Source organism: Rhinolophus sinicus, chromosome 14 (genome assembly GCF_057876585.1).
Source record: "Rhinolophus sinicus isolate RSI-liver-muscle chromosome 14, RSI-T2T, whole genome shotgun sequence".
Taxonomy (NCBI): Eukaryota; Metazoa; Chordata; class Mammalia; order Chiroptera; family Rhinolophidae; genus Rhinolophus; species Rhinolophus sinicus.
In genome coordinates this window covers 106,649,660-106,676,630 of record NC_142514.1, presented here as the reverse complement: position 1 = coordinate 106,676,630, position 26,971 = coordinate 106,649,660, and the positions used below count along the sequence as shown (strand labels likewise).

At 43.2% G+C, this 26,971-nt stretch overlaps 1 protein-coding gene across 19 annotated transcripts in view; it reads left to right on the top strand.

Annotated features, from left to right (window-relative positions):
• The window catches only part of NCAM1 (neural cell adhesion molecule 1), a 311,612-nt gene that overhangs the window by 230,346 nt on the left and 54,295 nt on the right, over positions 1-26,971 (top strand). For all 19 annotated transcript variants that reach the window (XM_019753315.3, XM_019753322.3, XM_019753325.3 and 16 more), the window contains exons 2-7: positions 13,092-13,166; positions 14,901-15,119; positions 16,194-16,337; positions 20,790-20,927; positions 22,151-22,268; positions 22,697-22,863. In XM_019753315.3, coding sequence (XP_019608874.1) covers positions 13,092-13,166; positions 14,901-15,119; positions 16,194-16,337; positions 20,790-20,927; positions 22,151-22,268; positions 22,697-22,863 — 861 coding nt within the window. The remainder of the gene's footprint in view (positions 1-13,091; positions 13,167-14,900; positions 15,120-16,193; positions 16,338-20,789; positions 20,928-22,150; positions 22,269-22,696; positions 22,864-26,971) is intronic.

Here is a 26,971-nt window from a genome sequence, read left to right as displayed (position 1 = left end):
ACTACTATGTCATCCAGTTAGTTCCATCTCTTTTCTTTACCATAATGGCACTTTCCTTCTAGACTCCAGTTCTCAACTCTTTCATGACCCATTACCCCCTTTTCAGGCTTGCCTCTTGCAACTGGTATGTAGGGGAGTTCTGCACTCTGAGCGGAGGTCGCATCTCTGAGTTAGTTGTACAGAGGCCTTTCACTAAGAGGCAAGAATAAGTCAAACTCTGTTTTGACTCCCGCAGATTTTGCTCTGTGGGGAAACCTCTTGACTGCAGGTTTTAGTCTCTGGGTCATTCTCTTTTGTGATTTACAAAAGGATCTTGGTCCACGACAAGGGCCAACTGGAGATTTGAGCCCATTTTGGTCATTTAATAGCCTTGCCTGAAGGGGAAAAGTACAGGACACAGAGGGTAAGAAGTCTTTAATGGAGTAGTTGTTGGTTTGTTTCAGCTTTATCACCTAGAAGTTTAGGAAAAGCTCAGGTTTTGTCATCACCTCTCCTTACCTAGGAAGCAGACCCATAACTCACAGTCCAGTGACATTTGGGACCGACATTGTACAGACTGGGGATCTTAGTGTGTGTGAGTGTTTTTGGGTAACATCAATGTAGGCTATTCAAAGTATGTCATGTTGCCTGAATGGACTCAGTGAGAAATGTTTCATGAAGTGTAAATCCATGTGTAGACCTCATGATGAAAAAGAGGAAGAGTAATGACTTGTACCTCCAGAGAGAAGGATGAAATGCAGACAGAGTCGTTGACCCGAGGGAGTATAAGGGCCACTGCTGGGATTGTGTCCTCTTTTTTCTCTAGTCATTTACTCTGGCAATTCTGGCCCTTTAGTAGACTTGGTCATTAGGTTGTCACTGTTTAATAGCTTTCTATAAGATACTGACATCTTTAAAGGCCACGTCGTGATGCTGACAGCTATGACTTGTTTGTAGAAATAAAGGCAGCTTGCCTTGTTACAAAATAAGGTAATGAATGAATGGGGGCAGGGTGTTCATATGTATCAGAGGTTTTTCTTTTTGGCCAAAGTTTGTTGCTGTTGTTGTTGGGTGGAATGCTGTCTGCCTGTCTCATGGAAGTATTCAGAAGGCCAAAGCAGAATTGTGGCAGGTGGAGCAGGGAAAGAGTGGACTGAAGGGGAATAGAGGCAGGGACTCTGTTAGCCAAAAGACAGGCCTGTGGGGGTGATCCTGGCCCATGGGAAATGAGTGCCCTTTCTGTCACTATCTATGCTTCAGAGAGATGTGCTGAGTTACCCCCAGGATGACATAGGCACCCCGATAGCAGACAGATGTATTGCTTCTTCTAAGGCAGCAGCAAGTGCAGCATTGGCTGTCTGCATTATTAAAGCCATGCAGCATGCAGTTTGGGGAGTTTCTTATGGAGATAGAAGAGAACTGAAAGTTAAATGCAGCACAAATTACCATCATCGTGTGTGAGCGCCACTCATTTAAATTTGTTCAGATGGCTGCTAGTCTTGGGACTTCTCGTTTTGTAGCTGTCGTTCCAGTTTGGAATAGAAACTAGCTATTGCATTCCCAAGTTTTGCTACTGTTGAGGCTTATTCTATTGTTTTTAAAGAAGGAAAATTCAGTGACCTGAGTTCTTTTTAAGGAATCCAGTTTTGCCTAGTCACTGTGACTTGACACCGTTTTGAAAGTTCAAAAGTTAATTCCCAGAGGGGAATTCATTGTCCAGGGAGACAGGGTGAGAAAGGAGTGTGTGTGTGTGTGTGTGTGTGTGTGTGTGTGTGTGTGTGTGTGTGTGTCCCACCCAAGTCCCTTATTTAGACTTAGTGCTGGAACTGCCAGGTAGGATCACAGTGGACTCTGTAAACTTCCATTGCCAGGAAAGGGGTTGGTCTCCAGAAATAGGAAGTTTCCCACAAATCTTCCCTAAAGTGAGAATTTGTCTCTTGGCAGCATTTTCCTTCTTATTGAGATAAGTATCCAGGAATAAGAAAGTTTAGTTACTTGGTTTTGAAGTTGCTCATAACTAGATTTTGTCACCTTGAGGGGGAAGTAAAGGAGCATGGCCTCTGTGTATGAAATCCTTCCTAAAAGAAGACTCTGCCACCATCAGATGTGTTTAGTTTGTGTGTGTTTCTCACGGGTGAGCCTCGTAGCTGCCCTTGACCCTTGAATTGGCTCCTCGGGATCCCATTCATTTTAGTCCTTGAACATCAAAGCCCATTATTACATGGTGCCATAGGAGATGCTCTTTAATGTTTCTGTCTTTGATTTCACAGTCTGGGGTTCCAAGGCTGTCCTGCCTATTGGATAAAGCAAAGTGAGCTTGTCAAGGACAATTGGATTTGGATTGGGGGAGGAAAGGAGTCTACGTGAATAATGACAGAACTAAGTAATGGTTGCTTAAATAAACATCCTACTACAAAAACAAAACCCAAACAGAAAACTATAAAGGCTATCATAAGAATCTCATCTCATATTCAACCTTTATGACTTTATTAGCATGTCTTTAAGGTTGTAGTATTATTCTGGGCAAGAAAGGAGCATAATTATCACAGGGGAGAGGTCCCAGGTTTTAAGATGAGGGTGAACATTGTGCATTTGCTTGTTTTCTCCCAACCTCCTTACTCCTACCCAGTGGACCATTTTCCCCAGACCTCATAACAAACTCTACCCAAATCTTTGACTCATTATAAATCTGAAAGACTGATAGCAACATAGAGTAAAGCAAGGAGCCCTTGCTGTTATCAGGCGTATAAATCATAAGGTAAAAGAACCAAGATGGAGTGTCAGTAACCAGCCTGGGGCTAGGGAAATGCTTGTGGGGCTCTTCTGGGTCCCTGAAATCACACTGAGTGAAGATAGAAGGAGACCATAAATGTAACCAGAGGATGTTTCACTGAGAATCGGGAAGTAATGTTATGGGTAATTCTATGGATGGATGGATCATAAGGTTGACAGATGCAGTACCACAGATTCAGAGTGGGGATGTACTTCGGATGTGCTAGGACCACTGCATGGCACCCGTATGTTGCTGCCCTTCTCTTCTTCACCACCCTATCTGGGCTGTGGCTGCTCTGTTCCAAGTTCCTGATAAGCCATAGTGATAGGTATGGCATTTTAGCTCTTACCCTAATGAGTGGTACCAGAGACAGCGTTCTTATTTGTTCCCTAATTCAAGAAAGCAATACAGTTATTTCCCAGAATAATGGGTGTACTATTTGTAAAATTATTATTGTTTAAATAGCTGGGTTTTCTTCCATTCTATCCCCTTCAAAATTTTGTATAATGTGGTTCTATGTATTATCCAAAAGGTCAGGCACCATCTGATAGGGATGGTGGTGTCTAAGGGAGTAGGGAATGGACTCTCCATCCAAGAGAAAAGAGTATGACCTCTTAACAGGCATTTCTTTACCATGGACACTCTACAGATGGCCTCTTAAGGAAAAGGACTGCTGTCACAGAACACTAATTGAGTAGTGACATGAATAAGCCATTTCAAATGCACACCCTGCAGAGCGAAGAACCAGTCACAACTTAGGTGTCACCAAAGAATAATTTTAATACAGACATTAATAACGGATGATATGGTTTAGCCAGAATCCAAATTGGCAGGGGTTGGGGTGGGGTGGGGAGAGATCAGGAGTAACCCATAAATGGGAAAATCTAACAGCCTCTCTCTCTCTCTCTCTCTCTCTCTCTCTCTCTCTCTCTCTCTCTATATATATATATATATATATATATATATATATATATATATATTCATTTGAGAATGTGAATTTTTTACTTGACAGAAACCAAATTTAACAATTCTTTGCACTGGTTTTGAGAGATTATAAGCTTTTGTAGCTTCAATAGCCCAGATGTGCTTAAAGCTACGAACACATAAGGACATTTTTGAAAGATGGGCAGGATCTAAAATTCTCAGGATGAAGTTGCATGCTAGCATTCTCTAAATTCCTATTTTCTGGGTGTAAAGAATACAACATCTGCAAACAACAGCTGGACAAATATTGAAAGATATAATTCTAGCTTCTTGCCATGTCGGCAAAAGCTGTTGGGAGGGAGGAGAATGATTCTCCTTGTATCAGTACCTTTTTATGGCTGAAAGAAAAGAAGTTCGATGAGTCATTTTGTCAATCCAAGGTTTCAGGGGAGCAAACCTAAGAAAACATTGTCAGAGGCATGCTGGAAGCAATCAGATAACATGCAGCAATTTACTAAGAAAGCCTGGGTTATTGGGGCAGATTGATAGATTTTACGTTGTTTATCTCGAAAACCTTAGCTGAGTTCCAAATATCTATTTGCTTCCTTGCCCTGCATTTCAGTAATTCAGCTTCATGCAAAGTGTGTCCTCCCATCAGGGTCTGCCCGGCAAGGGGAAACAACAGGAAAGACAGTCTGAAAAGGAAGCAGAGAACCTGAGCTGCTGTTAAAAAGTGATGCTGGTGTTGGAAGCACTGACATTTTAAACAGCTTTAGGTCAGGACTAGTAGAGCGCCTGCCGTTTGTCCAGCTTTCCTCACTACACTTAACAGAATGAGTCTCTTCGTCTGATTACTCTTGTTCTTTTAGGACAGAGGGGAGACTAGGGCAAACTGGGTAAGAGAAAACAGTTGGTGACATAGCTACTGAAGACACACAAGAAAAAGAGACACAGAAGCAAGAAGAGGCCTCAGATCAGGGGGCAGCACCTGGGGCCCTGTGGCTCCCAGACTTTGCTGCAGGGACCCTAGACTTCTGTTTCTGGCATGCCCCATCTGGACAGTGAAGGGGTTGGAGACTGTCAGGTCCTTTCCAGCTCTCACCTTCTTTGGTAATAATGGCTCTTCAGTCTTGGCCATGAATCAATGTAGCAGAAGACTGAGAAGTTGTGGTGTCACTAAACCACGTTTGCCACCTCTTGGCACACACGCATGCCCTCGGCTGTGTGCTCCCCATTGGGAAGGCCTGTGGAACATTCCTGCCTTCCCCCTGTGAGGACTGCATGAGCCCACTCGAAAAGGATTTCACCCCTGGCCTGAAATCGGGCCCTTTTGATACCCTGTGGGGATACTTTTGACTTTTTGCTGCTTTGAAAACAAAAATACAATGTATTCGTCAGTGCATCTCCTTTCTTTATGATCCTCTATTAAACAAACAATCAAGCTCTTTTTCATCAGAGCCCAGCTGGCTGTCCCCCTGTGTCTGACCTGTGGATGTGGTGAGGGACTTGTTTGGGTCATGGCCCTGCTCAGTATCCTTTCAGTCATTTCTTCTGACTGCCCATCAAAGGTGCTCCAGAGTCTCCTACTAGTAAGAACTGTGAACTTCCTTGGGGACAGCGGCTGGCGATGGGAATGAGGGCTGGGGAACAGCACGGATCTCTTACTTCTGCGCAGTTTAAAACAACGTGTGGGTCTTGTTGCCCTATAACCAGAAGCACAGGACACTCTGCAATGTGACATTAGTTAAGTCTTCTAGGTTCTTGGTGGTTTGTGGGGACAACAACCATGGTTTGAAACCACTGACTTTTTATAAAACTAAATTATCTGATCAGACCTAATGACATGCTAATATGACCCAGGGAACTTAGGAAGTGAAGAGAGCTGAAGCTGTTGTCTGCTGAGGCTCTGCGTTCTGATTTGAAGCCAGCCCCATGGAACAGCCCAATTATTCCTGATTCCCAGCAGCTCATGTAATTTATTACGCTAACAAATAGGGCCTCCTGCTTCCGGCAAGTTGGTTTCTGTTGTTTGGCTACCAGAATTCTGTAGGGTAGAATAAATATATGGGGTAATAGGGCATATCAGATTAATCACCTAGGCCTCAGTTGTGATGCTCAATACTTTTTCTTCCTTACTATAATATTATAATACCAATTATAATACCAATTATAATATCACAGCATAGAAAGCTGAAGAATCTGAAGCCATATTCAACTTCTCCATACCCCCCCGTCAAATCCCCCACCATCACTCTATTTGGAAGAGTCACGGGTTTTGAGAAGGTTAAAGATAATTTTCACCAGGACTACTTACTGCATCACTTTTGTAATGAAACCTTGTCCAGTTTGGGTGGCTTTATTAGAAGGAAAGACTTGAGGAACCTGCTTGGTATATGAGCCCAGCATCTTTTTCAAGTGAGTGTGGCTTAGAAATGTCTGTATACTATCTGCAACTTGTCTATATGGTTTGTCTTCATATAGGAAGCTCTGGCTTCTCCATTCTGATGGCATAAAGCTAAACCCAACACCACCACCAAGAGTCCTCTTTCCGTCCTCCTCCAGTCTTGAATGCTGCTCTCGCACATCGTGTACTAGTGTTGTCCATCAGGAATGACCCCAGCTTCCTTTAGGGCTTCCGTCTCGGGCTGGCTCACCTATTGGAGGAAGCCAGAAGTCCAGGATCCTATGGGGACTTCACACAGAGGGTTTCCCAAGGGTTTGCTTATAAACTCATCTCCAATGGCTTGGAAACCCCAGCTAGGTTTATCCTGGGTGCTTAGGTATAGATGGGAATTAGAATTCTCAGCATTTACGTAGATGGGGCCGTAACTAAGCTGACCATAGGATTGGCAGCCCTCGGTATGACTTCTAGATGATTTCAGTTGCTGCTGTGGGCCAACTTTAAGCAATGAGGATGCTTCCACTGGCGATTTGAATATGTTCTGCAATTGTGATGCCATTTTACAGAACCTGAAGCCAAAATCTGTAAGAACACATATTTAATAGTTCTTTTAAAATTACATCTAGCTTTGGCTTGATATTTGAATATAAAACAGTCTACCTCATTTTCTTCTACCCAATTGCTGTCAACAGTAACTCAAGCCAGAATGGTAGGACTCATGGCCAGTATAGATGAGACTCTTTTGTCATCCCTAATAATTCATTTTTTTTCCTCCAAAATTGAGGTAAATTTACCTATGTCCAGCTGCTTCTTGCAACGGTAGCAATCTGAGAAGTTGCATTATTATGTACATACACACACACACACACACCTTAATAGATTTTGGACAGGTTGAATCCAGTAGTCTAAAGAAGTTCCTGCTGTCTCAATCTCATTATAAGCATGATTGGGGATTTTGATTGGTGTGTGTGTTTGTGTGTATGTGTGTGTAAGTTCAAAGTACTATCATATAAAAACCAGCCAACACAGCCTGACCTTAGTTTGGAAACTTGACCTTACTAAATCACCTCAGAGTCCCTGTGAGACCGACAGGGTTGTCATGTTCATTTACAGATGTGGAACACAGGCTATGAGAGTCTGCTGAGAATCCAGAGTTAGTAAGTGTTGGAGCTGGAGTTTGGACTCCAGATCCTGACTATTTCCCTACAACTTAATTTGCATGGCAATCCAACCACATGAATTCGGTTTTATTATCATCCTCATTTTACAAACAAAAAAACTGAGACCAAGGTGAAGTGACGTGCCTAGAATGCCTACAGTATTGTTTTTATATTTTGATTGAATTCAGTTATCATTTATACCAATAAAGTTTTGACTGGCCAGTAAAATTTCTTAAATTAATGAAGAGTGGAATCAGGCCACCTGACCACCTGTTGGATCATTAGGGAAGGGAACTGTATTTTGTCATGTATAATGCGCTCCTGTGTATAATGCGAACCCAACAATTTTGGCCCAAACTTTCAGGGAGAAAACCTTTCGTTTTAATTTTTTGATTCTAATTTTTATTTGTTTACTGTTAGGTACTTGTTTTTTGTATTATAAAGGAATTTTAGCATTTAATTTTTAACATATTATGATACAAGACATTTTATGTAACAAGTAATTACAAAACACAATAACCGATACAAGGTATGAGAAATTTTATGTACCAGTCACAAATTTACAATATTTACTCAATGTAGAAGGCCAAGAACTCTTGGTCATTGCAAGTTCTTTGTAAGTTCAACAAAACCAATTATCGTACTCCAGAGCATTATTTTGCACTCAGATATCATTACTGATTTCTAGAGTTACACTTTTAACTCATAAGCATAAATAAAAGAATTAAAAACATTTATATAGATACAGAATTAGTACTACCCATGTATAATGTGCATCCTTTTTTTGCCTCACAAATTTAGGCACAAAAAGTACGCATTATACATGGCAAAATATGGTACTTTATTTTAAGCTATAAACGGAAACATTGCTTCCCTCAAAAATAGTAACCAAATGATTTCTTTGGGAAGGGCTGTTGATATAAGTTTATTAAGAATAATAATAAACAAAAGTATAAAGTGTTTATTATGTGCCAGACACTATTCTAAGTGACTTTATGTATGCTAACTCATTTAATCTTTCCAACAGCCCTATACTATAGAGGATTCTGTTCTTCCCCATTTTACAGATTGTAACACAAGCACCAGGAAATTAAATAACTTGGCCAAGATTACACAGCTAGTACGTGGTACAGCTGAGATTCAAACTCAGTGGTCTGGCCCAGAGTGCTTAGCCTTAACCACTCTGCAGTACTGCCATGATAGTCTGGGTTTTGTGGCTTTAGCAGTGAAGTTGCCCTTTATTTTCCCTTGCGGATTTTGTTAATAATGAGAGCAACTGTTGCAGGCAGGTGCGGGTGCCTTAGTTATTACGCTCCTGGTTCAAACATCTGGATTGCCCACAGGTATGTCAAATGAAAGAGACTTTAGCATTCAGTTATACTTTGAAAAATAAAAAGGAACTGTCCATTAAATGGTTAAGTATAGTGATATTTAAGGCTCATTTCTAGAACAATAGCTAACAAAATTAAGGTATAGTGACACTTTGATGCCTTTTTCAAAAATCCTTAGCAGTTAATAAATAGGTTCTAGAAAATTCCCTCATCTGATGCATAGTCACCGATCAGATTAATCCTCTGTAGTTCACCCATCTCTTCAACTGATGACCAGGGCATCTTCCTCGGGCGGGCCTGTCTTGGCCCTGGGCCTGCTGCACATCTGCTGTCTTCCTTAGAAACAGTGTCTTTCTAACCATTTAACAAGAAAGTATTTTCAGTTAGCCACGAGACAGACCAGGCTTCACTTTCTGCTCTCAGTTCCTACCTCATCAGCGACATTAGAATCTACAAAGAACACCAGTAAAATTAAACTGCTGCAAGAAGTTCCTGATTCAAGTGAAATCTATAAACTACTTTTTGAAATCAGAATAATTTTTCTCTGTTGCTTTGCCTTCGAAAGATTCCCACCCATTCTTAGCATCTTTTATGAACTGAAATGTTAATTCCCGTTTCTTTAGCAACTAAAACTTTATAGCTTGCTTCTGCTAGGGTGTTGGGAGTTACAAAACTTCTATCTACACCTGAAGCTATTTGCTAGTAGACAAGTTAGCATATCTTTCAGAATATAGCATCTATTTTTTTTCAAAGACGTTTAAACCAAAAACACATTTTAAAACATATAAATTTCCCACAGGGTTATTTTATTTTCTAAATGAGACAAGGAAAAGGGGAATCATTCCATTCTCAAGATAAACATTTTTCTGTCTGTTCACAAGGGATAAAATAGTATGGGGGAAATGGCTGGGCCTTTGGTCTCTGTTCAACCTTGGTACTATAATTTTGGCTCTGAGCCTCCACTTCCCCACCTGTAAAATGAGAACTATAATGCTACGAGTATGATTATCGATGAACAAAGAGTCCTGTTATAGTTAAGCAGGGTCGAAATGATAGCAGCAACTTGATTATAAGATGTCTGTACACTCTGCTCTTTCTAGCCCATAATTTGGAAAGAGAGCAAATGGTAACTAATAGGTAATAACAAGCCTGTTGGGAAGCCAACAGAAAGTTAGTGGCAGCTGTGCAGTGTAGGAGAAGAGCTAACGCCTTAGAATCAAATGACTTTTAATCTTGACTTTACTAGTCATTAGCTGGGTTACCAAGCAAGTTATTTCATTTCTCTGAACTTTAATTTCCTCTTTTATAGAATAGGGACAATATTGGCCTTTTTATAGCTCAGAAATATTGTGAGCATCAGATTAATAAGGAAGTGTCTTATAAACCGGAAAGTGTGAAGTGGCTGCAAGAGGCTTTGGAGGATGAGTCCTTATTGAAGGACAGTGAACACACGAAATGGAGGGGTTCTCGGCCCTGCCCGGGGTCCTACCCAGGTCCAAACACCTATATTTAGAAGATGTATTTTTAGATGCATATATGATGAAGTAGATATAATACAGTGTTTATGAAGAGTGTTTATGCAAAGCAGGAGATGAAATATTTTTTCTGGGAGAAATGGTTTCGTAAGTTTCTTTATTTGTACGAGTTATGCCTGGTTAGGAAATCTCACTTACTTATGAAACTGGAGGAAGGTGCAAGTTGAGGTAAGAATTTTTATTGGAAACAGTAAAAGGACTAATAGAGTAAGAAAGAAAAGGGTACCAGGAAGTGGAGGGAAAAAGTTTGGAGCTTAAGCAGGAGTTCCACTTACTATTATTAAACCTAATAATTCAAGGTTTAACATTTGCGGAAGAGGAACCAGCCATTGTGCTACAGTAGAAAACATCCAGTCATCTGGGGTTCCTTTGGCCCAGCTTTGACTCTACTGTTTTGAAGGAAGAATCTCACTATCTTTTCCATATGTGCAAAAGGTCAGGATTGTCAATGGGTCTCTCTTCTTTATGAAAGGTTGGTGATGGCCAGTGTGTGCACGGGATCTGGTTAAGTGGGAATTCCTTTGAAATTCTCATTTCTCTCCACAGCCCAGAGGTAGATACTGGCCACATTTGGGTATGAAAACTCTTCAGCCTTGCTGTGTTCTCCTGCCCCTTGAGAGTCGTGTTCTGTTTGAAAAGAGCTAAGAAAATGAAGGCTGTTTTTTCACTTGGAATAAGAATACCCTTCTCGAAGCAGTACGGGCTCGGTGAGAGTAACAGGATCCAGATGTTGAAGCTGCTGCTGATGCTCAGCATATGGCCCGTGAACTTCGCAGGCAGAGCTAGGCCTCTACTTCTCTAAAGAATGGCCCAGTTAACTCCAGAAAGGTGACGGGTGCCCTAAGCACAGCTTCTGGGCTTCACAGGCCCCTTGTTCCTTGGAATTTGAGCCACAGAAAGGGATAGGAAAGGTCCTGGTTGGCCTTATGATGGATGGCACTGTAGCCCTCTCTGTAAGGCCCCACGGCCCCCAAAATACTGTGGGCCCTATCAGCTCTGGGCCACTCTTGTCTGTTAGGGGATGGTGAGTCTAAGATTGCTTCTCTGGTTGGCCAGATTGTTTGTTAAACTGAATGAAAACATTTTATTCTCTACTTGCAGAGGCAGCATTGCATAATGGAAAGAACATTTACCTGGAAGCCAGGTGACCTGGGCTCTGGGACCACCCTGGCCCCCAACTAGAAGTGACCATAGGGAAGTCACTTTACCTCCCTTTTCTCATCCAGAAAGAGAGGTGGGACATGGTGATGGCTGAGACTGCTTCCGGCTCCCTCAGTGTAGAATTGAGTGGTACCAAACTCCATCATGAGGAGAGTGATGGGAGAAGCAGCCACAGCCAGTCACATCTGTGCCATGGGTGAAGTGGCTCTTGTCCAGTATTGTATTCCACTGCAGCTCTGGGTGCTATGGACAAAACGCATACAAGGTGCAGGGAGACTTTCCATTGATCTCAGGAAGAATTCAGTCTTTGGCCTCAAATGCGTAATCAGCAGCTAACCAAGTGAGGGAGAGACCAAGTGTCCCTCAGCTACTATAATATTTCTCCCAAATGAGCATTCGGAAATCTCTGAGTTTCTGCCTCTTATTCTCATCATGGAGTGTTCAGCATCCTCTCCTGGCCTGGACCCTGTGCTGGATTCCTACCCCTACCCCGGCTGCTTCTCTTGTCAATTCCTGTCTTTCCCAAGTCATCTCTTTCTCTCTGCAGCCTCTGCTGGGTTTTTCTATGATGTGCTTTGTCTGTTGGTAGGATGGTTAGGACGGCTGTGTCCCCCTCCCTCGCAATAGCTGAAGTGCCGCAACGCTCCCCCTTCCCAACCACGTGCAGGCCTTTTGATCCCTCTGTTCTGCTGAGGACAACTGTGGTCCCTTCATCAAATGAGCACAGACTGAGACCTGCAGCAGCTCAGCCTGCAAGTCAGTCACCATGGCAACCAGCATTCCCTCTGTTCTACTGTGAAGAGAAAATGGCTGTTATGAGGAAGGGCTCACTGAGTCTATTACCGGGCTGTTTTGTCTAGGCCCCTCCTTCATACTGGCTTGATGAAGCTACATGCATTGAACCAAACGTCCATTAGCCGTTAGCCTTCAGATTTACTTTACCTAGAGGAGAGGCAGAAGGAAGTTGAATCCAAATGAATAAAAGCATTTTTTTCTACCCTAAAACTGTATTTTGGTGAGGAACCGTTATCTATTCTGAGCAGACAAACAAGGAACTGAGTGCATACAGGAATCTGTGAGATCCAGAGCAATGTAGTTTGTCTTATCTGTGGAGTGGAATGACAGAGCAGGTGGGTATTCAAATAAAAATTCAGTGCAAGTAGCCAAGGGACCCGGGGAATTCTGTAGGGCATGGATTCACTAGAGCATTTCAGAAGTGTCTGACTAACGGGGGTGATAATGCTGGCTCCTGTTATGGAAAGAGATATATTGGTCCTACAGTCATCAGGGAAGGTGAGCATTCGGAATCCCCTGCTTCAAAATCCATTTGGACCATCACGTTGAATCCTCCTCTGCAGTTATGAAGCACAGTGATATAGCAGATTGGCAGGAGACGCCTGTGCAGTTCCAGAGTGGCGGGCTTCCCTCGTAACAGCTGCGAAGACACTTCAGGTTGATTTCCAGAAGTAACTACTTGGGCTACTAATTCCTGTGCATCTCAGAAGTGCTGCTGATTGGAGCAGGACCGTAGCTTTCTCAAGGGGTCAGAACATTTAGGGTAGAGGTCACCCCAAATCTCCCAAAGGACATTGCACTATCTGGTAGAGGATAGCAGTTCCACAGGTAGTGGTCTGGACTGTGTCCACTCCCAGCTTCAGTGCAAGAACCTGTGGATTCGTTTGTGGTAACAAGATCTTAAAACCCAAACAAATTGCTTCCCTTCACTCTTTCTTAAAGTGAGCAGGAGACCCTGATTTTGAATGAAAGCTCTGGGTTTCGTTCACAAAAATTCGAATGTGTGCTTAAACTGGACTTTGTCTTTTTCAGTTTCTCTGCAAGTGGATATTGTTCCCAGTCAAGGGGAAATCAGCGTTGGAGAGTCCAAGTTCTTCCTATGCCAAGGCAAGTGCCCCGGGCCCCAGTGCATTTCAGGACAGCCTCCCAGCAGAGCAGGAGCCAGTGAGTGGGCTGTGTGTGCTGCGCTGATCGCGCTGCACCTAGGATTCTTGGCATTGCTTTGCTGCAGGATCAACAGTGTGACTTGAGAGCCAGGGTAGTTCTCGGGCCCTCTTCCTTTCCCTCAAAGGGCTGCCCTAACACAGTGAAATGTGTCCGCTGGACTTCTGCTCCATGGTGAGGAGCTCCAGGGATTGCCTTAGGAAAGTCAGCAAAACTCCCAGAAGCGTGAATCACCCCGGTCCCCTACTCTGTACACATCCAGAGTTCTGTAAATGACAACGGAGAACAGAAATGATGCTTCAGTGGGTCAGTATAAGGCTTATTTCTCAGAATCCCCCAGAACAGGAAAATCAAAGATCTAAAACTTGCCTGCAAGAAAAGTGAGTACTGGCATCTCGTTTGCTGTGAGGACATGTGTCCTGGGTTTCCAGGTCTATTGTGAATACCAATATCGGGTCCGTTGTCCCCACAAGATCTCGGGGATTTATCAGACCTGGTGTCCTTGTTTTTCCTTTAGAAATTATGGTTTATTTCAACAGCTCAGATAATTATGTCCTGTGGAGGAAAAGTCTTCATTTTAGGCTTTGGATTTTTCGATATGTAATATGACTGAGATTTGGCACATGGGAGAACCAGGAAAGAGCTGAGCTAGATGTAAACTGTGACATTTAGCAAGCAGCTTTTAGCAGGGGGGTCTTGAAATGCTATCATGATTTGCATTGGATGAGGTGGCTTGTGGTCGCCGGATGTGCTCACTCCAGCTTTGGCTTCATTACAGCAATTTAGATGATCTGGAGATGCAGCCATGGAGCCCGCAGCACATCTTGCAAATAGCGATATTTATTGAAAACATGATGGGCCCTGAAAGGAAGACTGCTTCATTTTCACACGAAGCATCTGTGCAGGGCTGGGTGGTGTGGGTCTGGGAAGGGCTCTGTACAGAGAGGCAGGGCAAAGCCGCATTCCCAGGTCCAAGAGCCCTTACTCCAGTTCAGTGTCCACGACAGCTAAGCAGCAGTGTCTGCCTCTCCAAGGTGCCTGGGGAAAGGAAGCCTGGGTGATTCTGTCTATCGTCTTCACAGCATTTGTGGAGATGAATTTGTCTGTCTCAGGCAGGGGGTGCTGAAATGACAGTCATGCCAGTTGATGCAGGCAGATGCTAGAATAAAAGTGGTTGGAGTCCGCACTTCTAGACTAGCTGGTGTCTCTTCTTCTGCTCTGGAGACCATAATCTAAGCCCTTGGAAAACAAGCTGATCAGTTGGCTCAAACCAGCTAGGCCCTTGAGCTCAAACCCTAGATATACTAACTCCCTTCCCTGCCCCCATTCTGTGAGGCTAGATTGTAAGCTCCTTCCCCTAGAAGCCTCCTGAGTGCTTGGCACACAGTAGGTCCTCAACAAATATCTCTTCTCTTCCCTCATTAAGGATAGGACCACCATGAGAAATATTGACGCAAGGTATTGTTGAGTTCTTCCCAAATACTATAAGTGGTGTTATGTATGTAACAATTAAATACAGAAGCCAGAATGACATTCTAATGTAAGTGGCCACCCCTCCCTGATCATCAAGCCTGGTGATCTCTTGTTCAGTAGCTCTGCCTGAGTACCCACTGTCACCCTGGAGGGGATTTTGTCTTTTCCACTTCTGTGGTTTGAAAATAATCTCTTCCCCTTTAGTGGCAGGAGATGCCAAAGACAAAGACATCTCCTGGTTCTCCCCCAATGGAGAAAAGCTCACCCCGAACCAGCAGCGGATCTCAGTGGTATGGAATGATGACTCTTCTTCCACCCTCACCATCTACAATGCCAACATTGATGACGCTGGCATTTACAAGTGTGTGGTCACTGGCGAGGATGGCAGTGAGTCAGAGGCCACGGTCAACGTGAAGATCTTTCGTAAGAGCCTCCTCCTCCTTCTCCTTCTATATCCTTGTCCTCTTCTTTTGCCGGGAAGACACATGAGCAACAGACAGAGGGGGATGGCAGTAAAGGACCAATTGATAGCTTGGCAGGGCCCCTTTCCTCCTTTCCTCACCCTGAGTATTTTCTAAATTGAGCTAAGAGCTCCAATATGTTCTTAAATGATTCTTGGCCAACTCAGAACTCACAGCCTGGGTTCATGCTGATCACAGCTATGTCCCATTGGCCTCCATTCTCTAAATTCAAATTACATAGTTCCCAGAGGTCTATTTTGGGTTCCCTTATTTCTTCCCCATGTGTTGACTGACTATTGTACAATTCAGATTTTCCCCTCCTGCTTCACTCTCCCCTGCTTGTAATGGAGTCCAAAGGCACAGTGGGGTGTGGGGGATTATTATTTGAACAGTCTGTGCCACTCAGAGCAAGCAGTTCCCATTGCCACTAAAACCTGGTCTTGAGGTGGTATCGCATTACCTTGTTATCATGCATCTGTCCCATTGGCCAGTGTAATGGTGGGTGACAGCTAATGGAATGGTGTTGATTGCCACAGTATTTACTGCCACTAAGCCTGCTTTTCTTCTGTACTGTTCTTCACAATTCTCTATGTGTAGGAAAGTTGGGGTTGGGGTGCCAAACAGAGTGGGAGACAGAGAAGGGATTGATGACTCCTATTCTTTATTGTGGAATAGGTGTTCTACCAATTCATTCTACCTATGCATTGTGTCTCAATGGCACCATCCCACGTGGCAAGGGACACTTGGTAAAGACACTCCTTTCCTTCCATAGACCCTTTTCTGTACAAAGTGTGAAAATTTAGCACTCAGTGAATAGATGTTGATTGCCAAACTTTGACAGTATATTCCCCTATTGCGCCAGCCGCTCCACCTGACATCTTTGGCCAAGCACTGGGTGGGACCCTTTCTTGTACCACTGTATATATGGATTGAGAGTTGCCTGCAACTCGAATCCAGGCAATATGGGTCCAGTGAAAAGGGATCATTGTGGGAGAACCAACTGTTTTCCCTCACTCGTCTCTTGCTTATTTTCCAGAGAAGCTCATGTTTAAGAATGCCCCAACCCCTCAGGAGTTCAGAGAGGGGGAAGATGCCGTGATTGTGTGTGATGTCGTCAGCTCCCTCCCCCCAACCATCATCTGGAAACACAAAGGTCGTGATGTCATCCTGAAAAAAGATGGTGAGACCTAAATTCCTTGGCAGCTGCCTTTTCCCCTGACTATTGTACAATTCAGATACAAAGTCCCCTAGGGTTTCCACCTCTACCAGCATCTGAGACATTCCAACCCAAACTCAGATTCCAGTGTCTCAGAACCACATGCAGTTTCCAGGTCCTGAATGGATGTATGTCTATAGCTTGTATATTCAGGCTCTTAACTTTCCCTCCAAAGAAAAAGACAAATTTTAATTTCCAGTCAAGATAGTAAACACTGTGCTTACCTTCGCTCATGACTGCGTCAAAATTACAACTAAACTACAAAACAACCATCATTGAGAATTGCTCCAAATCTTGCTGAACTGAAGCCCTACAACTAAGGACATGCAGAAGAAGCCACCTTGAGACTGGTAATAGGGGCTGGTCCCACACCCAATTTTTGATGGTGTGACTATCAAAAATTGGGAGGGATATCTTGGATGTGGAGGTCCCCGCAGAGGAGCATGGGATCCCAGCCCCTCCCCAGCCCAGGATTCCAGTGCTGGGGAGAGAAATCTCCATAATTTCTGGTTGTGAAAACCAGTAGAGGCTATGACTGAGTGAGACAGAGGGCAGCTGTACTCACAGGCGCTCCTCTTAAAAGTATCATGCAAGGACTTACCCACCAACAGAATCACTGGCTCTAAGCTCTAGTGCTGGGGCAGCAGCTGGAGAGACAGCAGGGACATATGGGAGTAACTGAGTTGTCTAGCTTGGGATGGGGCTAGAGGGGCAGCTTTTTCCTGGAGGGAGGAGGTGGCAGAGGCCATTTTTCTCTGTTGAGCCCTTCTCCTTCTCAGCTGCCATGTCTGAGTCTCCATCGAATTGGCAAATGTTGTTGGTTCACTACTCCCTGGTAATTTGAGATCCTGCCCCCCACCCAAGTAGCTTCCAGTGGCTTTGGCATACAAAATGCCTTCATTGGCTCATGCTGCAGACTTTCCTAGGGTCTCTCAAAGTTTCGAGGAATGCAGACAAGCAGCATCTGGCTTGAGTGTGCCCTGTACCTCTGGCTGAGCAGCCCTAAGCCTGGCAGTAATGGCAGCCAGCCTTGGTTCAGGGCTTGGCCTTTCAAGGCACTTCCACACATGGCAATGGTGGTGGCCATCTGCCCCAGTTGGGGCACAGGCTGCAGCTGAACTTGACCTGCAGCAGGCCCCCTCCCAGGTGGCCCTAGGACTGGCACTCCTAGTGACCATCCTCCAAACAAGCTGGAGCATTACCCAGCTACCTCCAAGTATGACACACCCAACGGGCGGATTGGGAAGTCCCCAGAGCTCTGCTGAGGCAGATCCTGCTCTATAGGGTCAGCCCCTGCACCACAACAATTCCACTGTAGTCAAGCCCATTCCTCACAACAAATATCCCGAGGGTCAGTCCTTTCCATTGATGTGCAAATAGCAACCAAGGCTCAACTACAATACCATGTTTCCCCAAAAATAAGACCTAGCCGAGCAATCAGCTCTAATGCGTCTTTTGGAGCAAAACTTAATATAAGACCCAGTATTATATTTTAGTATAGTATAGTATAGTATGTTATGTTATGTTATGTTATGTTATGTTATGTTATGTTATGTTATGTTACGTTACGTTATATTACATTATATTATATTATTATATTATTATATAATATATCATATCATATCATATCACATTATATTATATGGGACCCAGTCTTATATTATAGTAAAATAAGACTGGGTCTTATATTAATTTTTGCTCCAAAAGATGCATTAGAGCTGATTGTTTGGCTAGGTCTTATTTTCGGGGAAATACGATAAGAGGGCACACACAACCCACACAAGAGACACACCTGGAGGCTCAAGTGACCAGGTGATTGCGTCACTGAGCCCCACAGCACACTTACAACATACGGCCACTATACTAAGACCAGAAGACATAGCAGCAGGCCTACCTAATACATAGAAACAAACACAGGGAGGCAGCCAAAATGGGGAGGCAAAGAAACATGTCCCAAATAAAAGAATAGAACAAAGCTCCAGAAAAAAGAAACTAAACAAAATGGAGAAAAATAATCTACCAGACTCAGAGTTTCAAACACTGGTTGTAAGGATGCTCAATGATCTCAGGGAGAACTTCAACAAAGAGATAGGAAACATAAAAATTGAGATACAAAATATGAAAAAGAACCAGTCAAAAATGAAGAATACACTAACAGAAATGAAGAATACATTACAGGGAATCAACAGTAGATTAGATGAAGCAGAGGATCAAATCAGTGATTTAGAAGATAAGATAGCAGAAAACACCCAATCAGAACAGCAAAAAGAAAAAGTCCAAAAAATGAGCATAGTTTAAGGGGGTCTGTAGGAGAACATCAAGCGTATACCAACATTTGCCTTATACAGGTACCAGAAGGAGAAGAGAGAGCAAGGAATTGAAAATTTATTTGAAGAATTAATGACAAAAAACTTTCCTAACCTGGTGAGGAAAATAGATATACAAGCTCAGGAACCACAGAGAGTCCCAAACAAGATGAACCCACACAGGCCAACACCAAGGTACATCATAATTAAAATGCCAAAGGTTAGTAGCAAAGAGAGAATCTTAAAAGCAGCAAGAGAAATACAGTTAGTTACCTACAAGAGAGCTCCCATAAGACTGTCAGCTGATCTCTCAACAGAAACTTTGTAGGCCAGAAGGGATTGGCACAAAATGTGATGAAAAGCAAGGACCTACAACCCAGATTACTCTACCCAGCAAGCTATCATTTAGAATCAAAGATAAAGAGCTTCCCAGACAAGAAAAAGCTAAAGAAGCTTATGACCACCAAACCAGTATTATAAGGAATCTTAGAGGGACTTCTTTAAGATGAAAAAAGAAAAAAAATATATGAATAATAAAATGGCAATAACTATATACCTATCAACAATTAGTTTCAATGAAAATGGATTAAATGCTCCAATCAAAAGATAGTGGAGCTGAATGGATAAGAAAACAAGACCCTTACATATGCTGCTTACAAGAGACTCACTTTAGATCAGAAGGCACACAGACTGAAAATAAAGGGATAGAAAAAGATATTTCATGAAAAGGGAAACAAACAAACAAACAAGCAAAAAAGCTAGGGTAGCAATACTTATACCAGACAAAATAGACTTTAAAGCAGACTATAACAAGAGACAAAGAAGGACCTAGTAATCCCACTTCTGAGTATTTATCCGAACAAACCCAAAATGGTACTTTGAGAGGCATGTTCATCCATATGTTCTTTGCAGCATTATTAACAATGGCCAAGATATGAAGGCAATCTGGGTGTCCCTAAATGGATGAATGGATAAAGAAGAGGTAGTACATACATACAATGGAATATTACTCAGCTCAGCCGTAAAAAAGAATGAAATCTTGGCATCTTCAACAACATGGGTGGACCTAGAGGTTATTGTGTTGAGTGTAATGCGTCAGAGAGCAAAAGACAAATGTCATATGATTTCACTTATAAGTAGAATCTAAAGAACAAAGTTAACAAACAAAATGGAAACCAACTCCTAGCCACAGAGAACATTTTAATGGTTGCCAAATGGAAGGGGGTTAGGGGTAGATAAAAAGGGGAAGGGATTAAGAAGTACAAATTGGTTGTTACACAGTAGTCATGGGTATGTGGGGTGTAGCATATGGAATATAGTTAATAATACTGTAATAATTATATATGGTGTCAAATGGGTACTAGACCTATCGAAGTGATAGATAGGAGGGGGTTGGGGGCAGGGTAAAAGCGGTGAAGCAATTAAGATACAAATTGGTAGTTACAAAATAGTCATGAGGATGTGAAGTATAGGGAATATAATCTAATATACTAATAATACGGTAATAACTATGAATAGTACCAGGTGGGTACTAGTCAGAGGGATCACTTCCTAAATTATATAAATGTCTAACAACTATGCTGTACACCTGAAACTAATGCAAAATAATGTTGAATATCAACTCTAATTGAAAAATTAAAAAGGAGGATAAAAGATAAAGAAGAATAAGAGGTTCAAAGTTCCAGGTATAAAACAAGTAAGTCTTGGTGATGTAATGTACAGCATAGAAATATAGTCAATAGTATTATGATAGCGTGGTACAGTGTCAGATGGTTGCTGGACTTATCATGGTGATCACTTCTTTAGCATAGGGAATATAATCAATAATGTGGTAATAACTCTGTATAGTGCCAGGTGTGTTGTGTTAAATAACTATGATGTACACCTTAAACTAGTATAATATTGTATTTTAGCTATATTTTAATTAAAAAAAAAAAGAAAAGAAAAATGTCCAGTATACATTTTCTCTTGGCTGTGTGTGAGAGCCAGGGACACATTTTCTAACTTCAGCTTAAAGACTGAAGCTGGGTCAAGGAAAGTCTCAGGGACCTGCCTACAGACGGGAGTTTCTAACTGATCCTTGGATGAACCTACCTCTTATCTCTTCTAGTCCGATTCATAGTCCTGTCCAACAACTACCTGCAGATCCGGGGCATCAAGAAAACAGATGAGGGCACTTACCGCTGTGAGGGCAGGATTCTGGCGCGGGGGGAGATCAACTTCAAGGACATTCAGGTCATTGTGAATGGTGAGCTGATCCGTTCTTCCTGCTCTCTTCAGTGCTACAGCTGTGGTCCCCAAAATCATCCTCTTTAACTTCCTCTTTGATCTATAAAATATATCCTGTGCTGACTCACTCGTCTATCTCAGTTGAACCCCCCCCCCCTCCCGGTAGCCTCTGGCTTGGTTTTGTTTGGTTTGTTGTGGTTGTTGATGTACTTTCTTTCCTTTTGGGTGTCCCTCAACTATGGGGACTTCTAGTGAAGTTTTTGCATGTCCTTCATTGTCTTGAAGCACTAGAAACTTTCTTCATGCTTATTAGTAAATTCTTAATCATCCTTCATTGTCCTTGATGTTACCGTAATTGCGAAGTTAGTCTGCTGGTTCAATGTTCAAAGAAAATATTATAATCAACTCAGGCCTTAGAATAGTCAGGATCATAGTCCATGGGCTTATTAATCTTAATTTGCAATGTCAAATAAATACACCCATGGAATCGATCTGACATTTACAGGATGTTTACAGGAAATTATAATGTCAGTACTAAGAAAATAAGTAAATCACGGTTGAATTGTTTTGGGTATTGATTATATTTTTTGCCAAACTCTCCCCTTCTCATTCCTTCAGTAAAACAGTTTGTGCACAAGGTTGTTTATGACAATCTCAGAGAAATGTCACTCTGGTAAGCTGGTGTATTTTGAATGGATATTAACCATTTAACCAGTGGGAACAGGAGTTTTCAACTTTTTCCAGTATCAACAGCGCCCTTTGGAGCACCAGCTTCCACTAGCAGCTTCCACCAGCTGTGGTAGTTGTAAGTTGAGTACGCATTGGTTGAGAAAATATATATGTGCATCGGATTCCCTCCTTTTCAGTTTGTGGGCCAGAGGGCATGGCCTTGGAGGCCCTCTTTGGAAGGTTGGTGGATGATAAAGAGCTACTATAAACTAAATACCATTTTGAAATGAATAAAACGTATTAATATAGCTTCTAAAGCTATATTATTGAAAAACAATATCATATAGTGTTATAAAACACTAATGTGTGTCATGGATGAATTATTTTCAGTTTACAGTAATGATTTAGTACACGCCTGAATTCAGATCCCTTACACTAACTGCACAGCTGCCCGGGACTCTTGCCCCCAGACAGTGACCCTCTGACCTGGACACCCTGGAAGTACCTCTTCTCCAGGCCACTGGGTTCTTCCAAGTTGTCACAACCTCCCCTGACAGTCCTTCTCTCCTTCAGTGCCACCCACTGTCCAGGCCAGGCAGAGCATAGTGAATGCCACCGCCAACCTTGGCCAGTCTGTCACCCTGGTGTGTGATGCTGAAGGCTTCCCGGAGCCCACCATGAGCTGGACAAAGTAAGGCACATGCTTTTCATTGGGGTCTAGTGGAGAAGGGGACAGCATAGGGCCTGCTCCATGTTGGCTTTGCAATGGAACAGGAATGGACTGCTTGGAAATATATCAACTCTAGGGGCACAATGGACTGTATGGTTCTCCTGCCTTGTGCATTGGATTCCTTCCTTTTCAGTTTGTGTGCCAGAGGGCATGGCCTTGGAGGCCCTCTTTGGAAGGTTGGTGGCTGCACCTTACAGCCCTTGGACAGAATCAGAGGTTTGGGTGGAGGAATCAAAGGTATACGTGGAAATATATTTGCCATCTGAACTTTCTGTGAAGACTGAGTCTTTCCCATGGACTAGGACTGCATTTTTATGAAAATGAATTAAAAATAAATATCTTACCTCTGTGGTCAAAATCATGGTACTTTGCATTTCTGTACTCTGTAGGGATGGAGAACAGATAGAGAATGAGGAAGACGAGAAGTACCTCTTCAGCGACGACAGTTCGGAGCTGACCATCAGGAAGGTGGATAAGAATGATGAGGCTGAGTACGTCTGCATTGCCGAGAACAAGGCTGGAGAGCAGGATGCGTCCATTCACCTCAAAGTGTTTGGTAAGGACCGTGGGGTCAAGGTCACTGCTCTGCCACAATTCCTCTTACCCTATGCTCTCAATCCATCAGCAAGAGCCTGTCAATTCTGTCTCAGAAGCTATCCCAAATGCAGCCCTTCTTGCCAGCTCCACCATCAATACCCTAGACCAAGCCATCCTCCACCTCTCCTGGTCAATGAGACAGCCTCCTATCTGGTCTCCCTGCCAGCTATCGGTCCCCTTCAGCCCCGCCTACACACACTAGCAAGAATGACCTTAAATGCCACTCCTCTGTTTAAAATCCTCCCATGGCTTCCTATTGCGACCAGAATAAAATCCAGAGTCCCTCCCATGGCCCATAGGACTAAACTTGAGCTAGCCCACCTTTCTTTCTGACCTCATCTTTCCTCCACTTTGTTCCACATTTAAAACTCTTCAACCTCTCCGGCCTCCTTTCTGTCCCTCAGACACATCAAGCTTGTTCCCTGCCTCAGGGACATTGCACTTGATGTTTTTTCTGCTTGGAATATCATTCCCCAGATCTGCTTCCAGCTGCCTTCTTCTCATCCATCATTCAGATCTCCACTCAACCACCTTCTCAGTGAATTCTCCCCTCACTGTGCTGCCTAATGCAGCCCCCTTATCACCACAAGTCCCACCCACCTCCAGTAACCTCTTGCATTAATCTTACTATGTCTTTGTCATGCACTCATCAGTACCAGCACTGACCTCATTTACATATTTGTTTTGGGGATTGTTTGTCTCCCGCCTCCACTAAATGTGTAGACTCTTAAGATGGCAGAGTGCTTGCCGGCTGTCTTATACATTGCTTTATTTCTGACACTCCAAACAGCGCCAGACTCATAATAGGCCCTTGGTAAATATGAGTGACCAACTGGTTGCCGATGTCTCCCTTTGCTTCTATCCCTGGCCTGTTTGAAACAGTATCAAGAGAGTCATGAAAAGAGCCCCACATCTCTACTCGCTTGGTCTTTATAAATTCAGTAAACTTCATTCATTTAGAACTGAAATATATTTTGACCTGACCTTGGAAAAAGAATCTGCGGCAGAAAAATATTTAACCTAGTGGCCCTCAACTCTCTCTGTTCATCTTTTTAAAAACCACAGATATAAGCTCATCCACCGTCGATGGTGCTGCTAGAACAGACACCAGAGAGGAAGCTGGGGTGCATGCAGCTTCCGGGGTGTTACAATGTGTGCCTGTGAACCTGTCTGGGACCTGCTTGTTTAACCTGATTAGGAGAACTGATCTGTGTTTATGAACAGACACCTTTGAAAATCAAGTGTTTACGTGCAATTGGACTTGCTAATCACAGAGGAATTCTATTTATTCATTAATGACGATTCGGTTTAGAAACAGGTATCAGTGTGGTTCAGATTACCTGCATATCCTTGAGAGTGAAAGCTAAACTTCTTAGGAAATATTTTTGACAGTCTTTTCTCTAATTCTGACTAGTCTTCTCCAGTCATTCTGATGGTAAGTCTTTCCATATTATAGAGAAAGATGCATTTGTTCATTTATTCCTTCATTTAACAAATATACAGAGGGTGCCAAAACAATGTATACACATTTTAAGAAAGGAAAAAAACTGTATTAAAATTGTAATACTCAATATATACCAATAACAAAAGATGAATACAAGTCATGTGCATACATTGTTTTGGCACCCCCGGTATATTGAGCACCATTGCTGCTAGACAAAGGCACTCAGAGATATGGCCCTTTGACCCTGAGATGCACGAGAAAGGCAAACATATAAGCATATGAATTATAATAATAGTGTCCGCCAACAACAGTTGAGTCCAGCCATTGCCAAGATTACAAAGATGAATACATGCACTCTGTTCTCATCTGTGGGACCACAGGCTAATGGAGATTGCCAACGCTGACATTTCTAATGACAGTCCATTATCATGACTTCATGACAGCAATATGCACAGTGTTTTATAAGACAAGATCTCTGTCTGATCCTGCATGGCAGTAGCTAGAGAAGTCTTTGCAAACGATGAGCTATTTCACCAGCAGGCATTTCCCAGAAGAGGAAGGATGGGAGAGCATTTCAGGCCACACGTGCACAAGCAGAGGCAGGAAGGGTACACGGGCTGAATGCGAGCTCCTTGTGGACGGGGACTGTGTCCGTTCTACTGACAGATGTATCTCCAGTGCCTAGAACAGTGCTTGGCTTATACTAGGCTTTCGTATTTGAATAAATGAGGGAATATCAGTTAGTTTTATGCGAATGAAGCATAGTGTAGGTGGCAGACAGATAAGCCTAGAAATGGGTCATCACTTGTCTTCGGAAATTCTTTTAGATATTAGTCCCATAAAATACTAATAATAATAATATCAAACACAAAGTGAGCACTTACAGTGTGCCAAGCACTATGTGAAGTGCTTTCCATAAATTAGCTCTTTTAATCCTCAGGTTGATTGAATTATTATCCCCATGTTACACATGAGGAAACAGCAGAGAGGTTAGGTGCCCTACCCAAGGAACCAGACTTGAAATGCAGGCTTTTAAATCCATTCCTTGAGCTGGCAATGGTAGTTAGTACTCCATGAAACCCAATTTAACACATACTCTATCTGAATTACATATGGAATGATTGATAATACCAAAATTAGCGTACTCTCCCTTTACTACCATGGATAACATGGTTTCACTATGAAAGTACACTCAATTCTAACTCAACTGGTCAAGAACAGATCTTGGCTTCTCTTCAGGCCTCTCTAATGGAGAGCCTCTCTGGCTACCCCAAGAAGGAGGTGTGGGGAGTGAGTCAGGAGCCTTTTAGGGCTCATGTAGAGTGAACAGAGTGGGTAAGGTCAAGGGAAGGCGGTAACAAGGTAGGAAAAGAAGGTTGCAGGAACTGTGGCAAGGCAGGATTTGTCTTTCCATCCACCTCCCTCACCACACATCCCCTCATATCCCCTCCTGCATCTCTCTCTCTCTCTCTCTCTCTCTCTCTCTCTCTCTCTCTCTCTCTCTCTCTCTCTCTCACACACACACACACACACACACTCCACTACCACAGTTTCTTTCCCAAGACTACAGCAGGGGTGATATACCTTGGACAGCCCAGTAGAGCAAACAAAGGAGAGGTGGCCAGACTCCTACAGAGACAGGTAAGAAAACCATAGGCTCGTAGGGTCCATGTCTAATGTAGCCCTCATCCAGAATGAGAATCCTCTTCCATCGTATCCAGAGGACAGTTCACATAGCCTCTTTGAAATAACCTGTACTCCATATACACACACTCTGTTCCTCCTCCATTTCACATTCTTAACCTCCTTTCTCTCTGCCACTTTTGGCATCCCCCATTGGTTTAGGAGATTGATACTAGGGCCCGATGGGAAGGGGCCAACTAGCCAGGCCTTCATCTTTCTTCCATCCTTTCTCTCCATCTCCTCTGGTTTACCAGCACTAGGGGGAGAAATGGGGCAGGTTTCCCAGTAGCAGCAGAGTCTGCAGCAGTGAGGTAGGAGAGCAAAGAAACCTGTCGCTTAGCTAGTAAAGAAGTGCTCAGAGGGGGCCGGCCGGGTGGCTCAGGCGGTTAGAGCTCCATGCTCCTAACTCCGAAGGCTGCCGGTTCGATTCCCACATGGGCCAGTGGGCTCTCAACCACAGGTTGCCGGTTCAACTCCTCGAGTCCTGCAAGGGATGGTGGGCTCCGCCCCCTGCAACTAAGATTGAACACGGCACCTTGAGCTGAGCTGCCGCTGAGCTCCCAGATGGCTCAGTTGGTTGGAGTGCGTCCTCTCAACCACAAGGTTCGAGTCCCGCAAGGGATGGTGGGCTGCGCCCCCTGCAACTAGAAACGGGAATTGGACCTGGAGATCAGCTGCGCCCTCCACAACTAAGACTGAAAGGACAACAACTTGAAGCTGAACGACACCCTCCACAACTAAGATTGAAAGGACAACAACTTGACTTGGAAAAAAGGCCTGGAAGTACACACTGTTCCCCAATAAAGTCCTGTTCCCCTTCCCCAATAAAATCTTAAAAAAATAAAAAAGAGAAGAAGAAGAAGAAGAAGACGTGCTCAGAAATCCTGTGGCTTCAAGAAGGGATAGCAATTAATATGGAAGGGGCTTATCTAAATTCGGA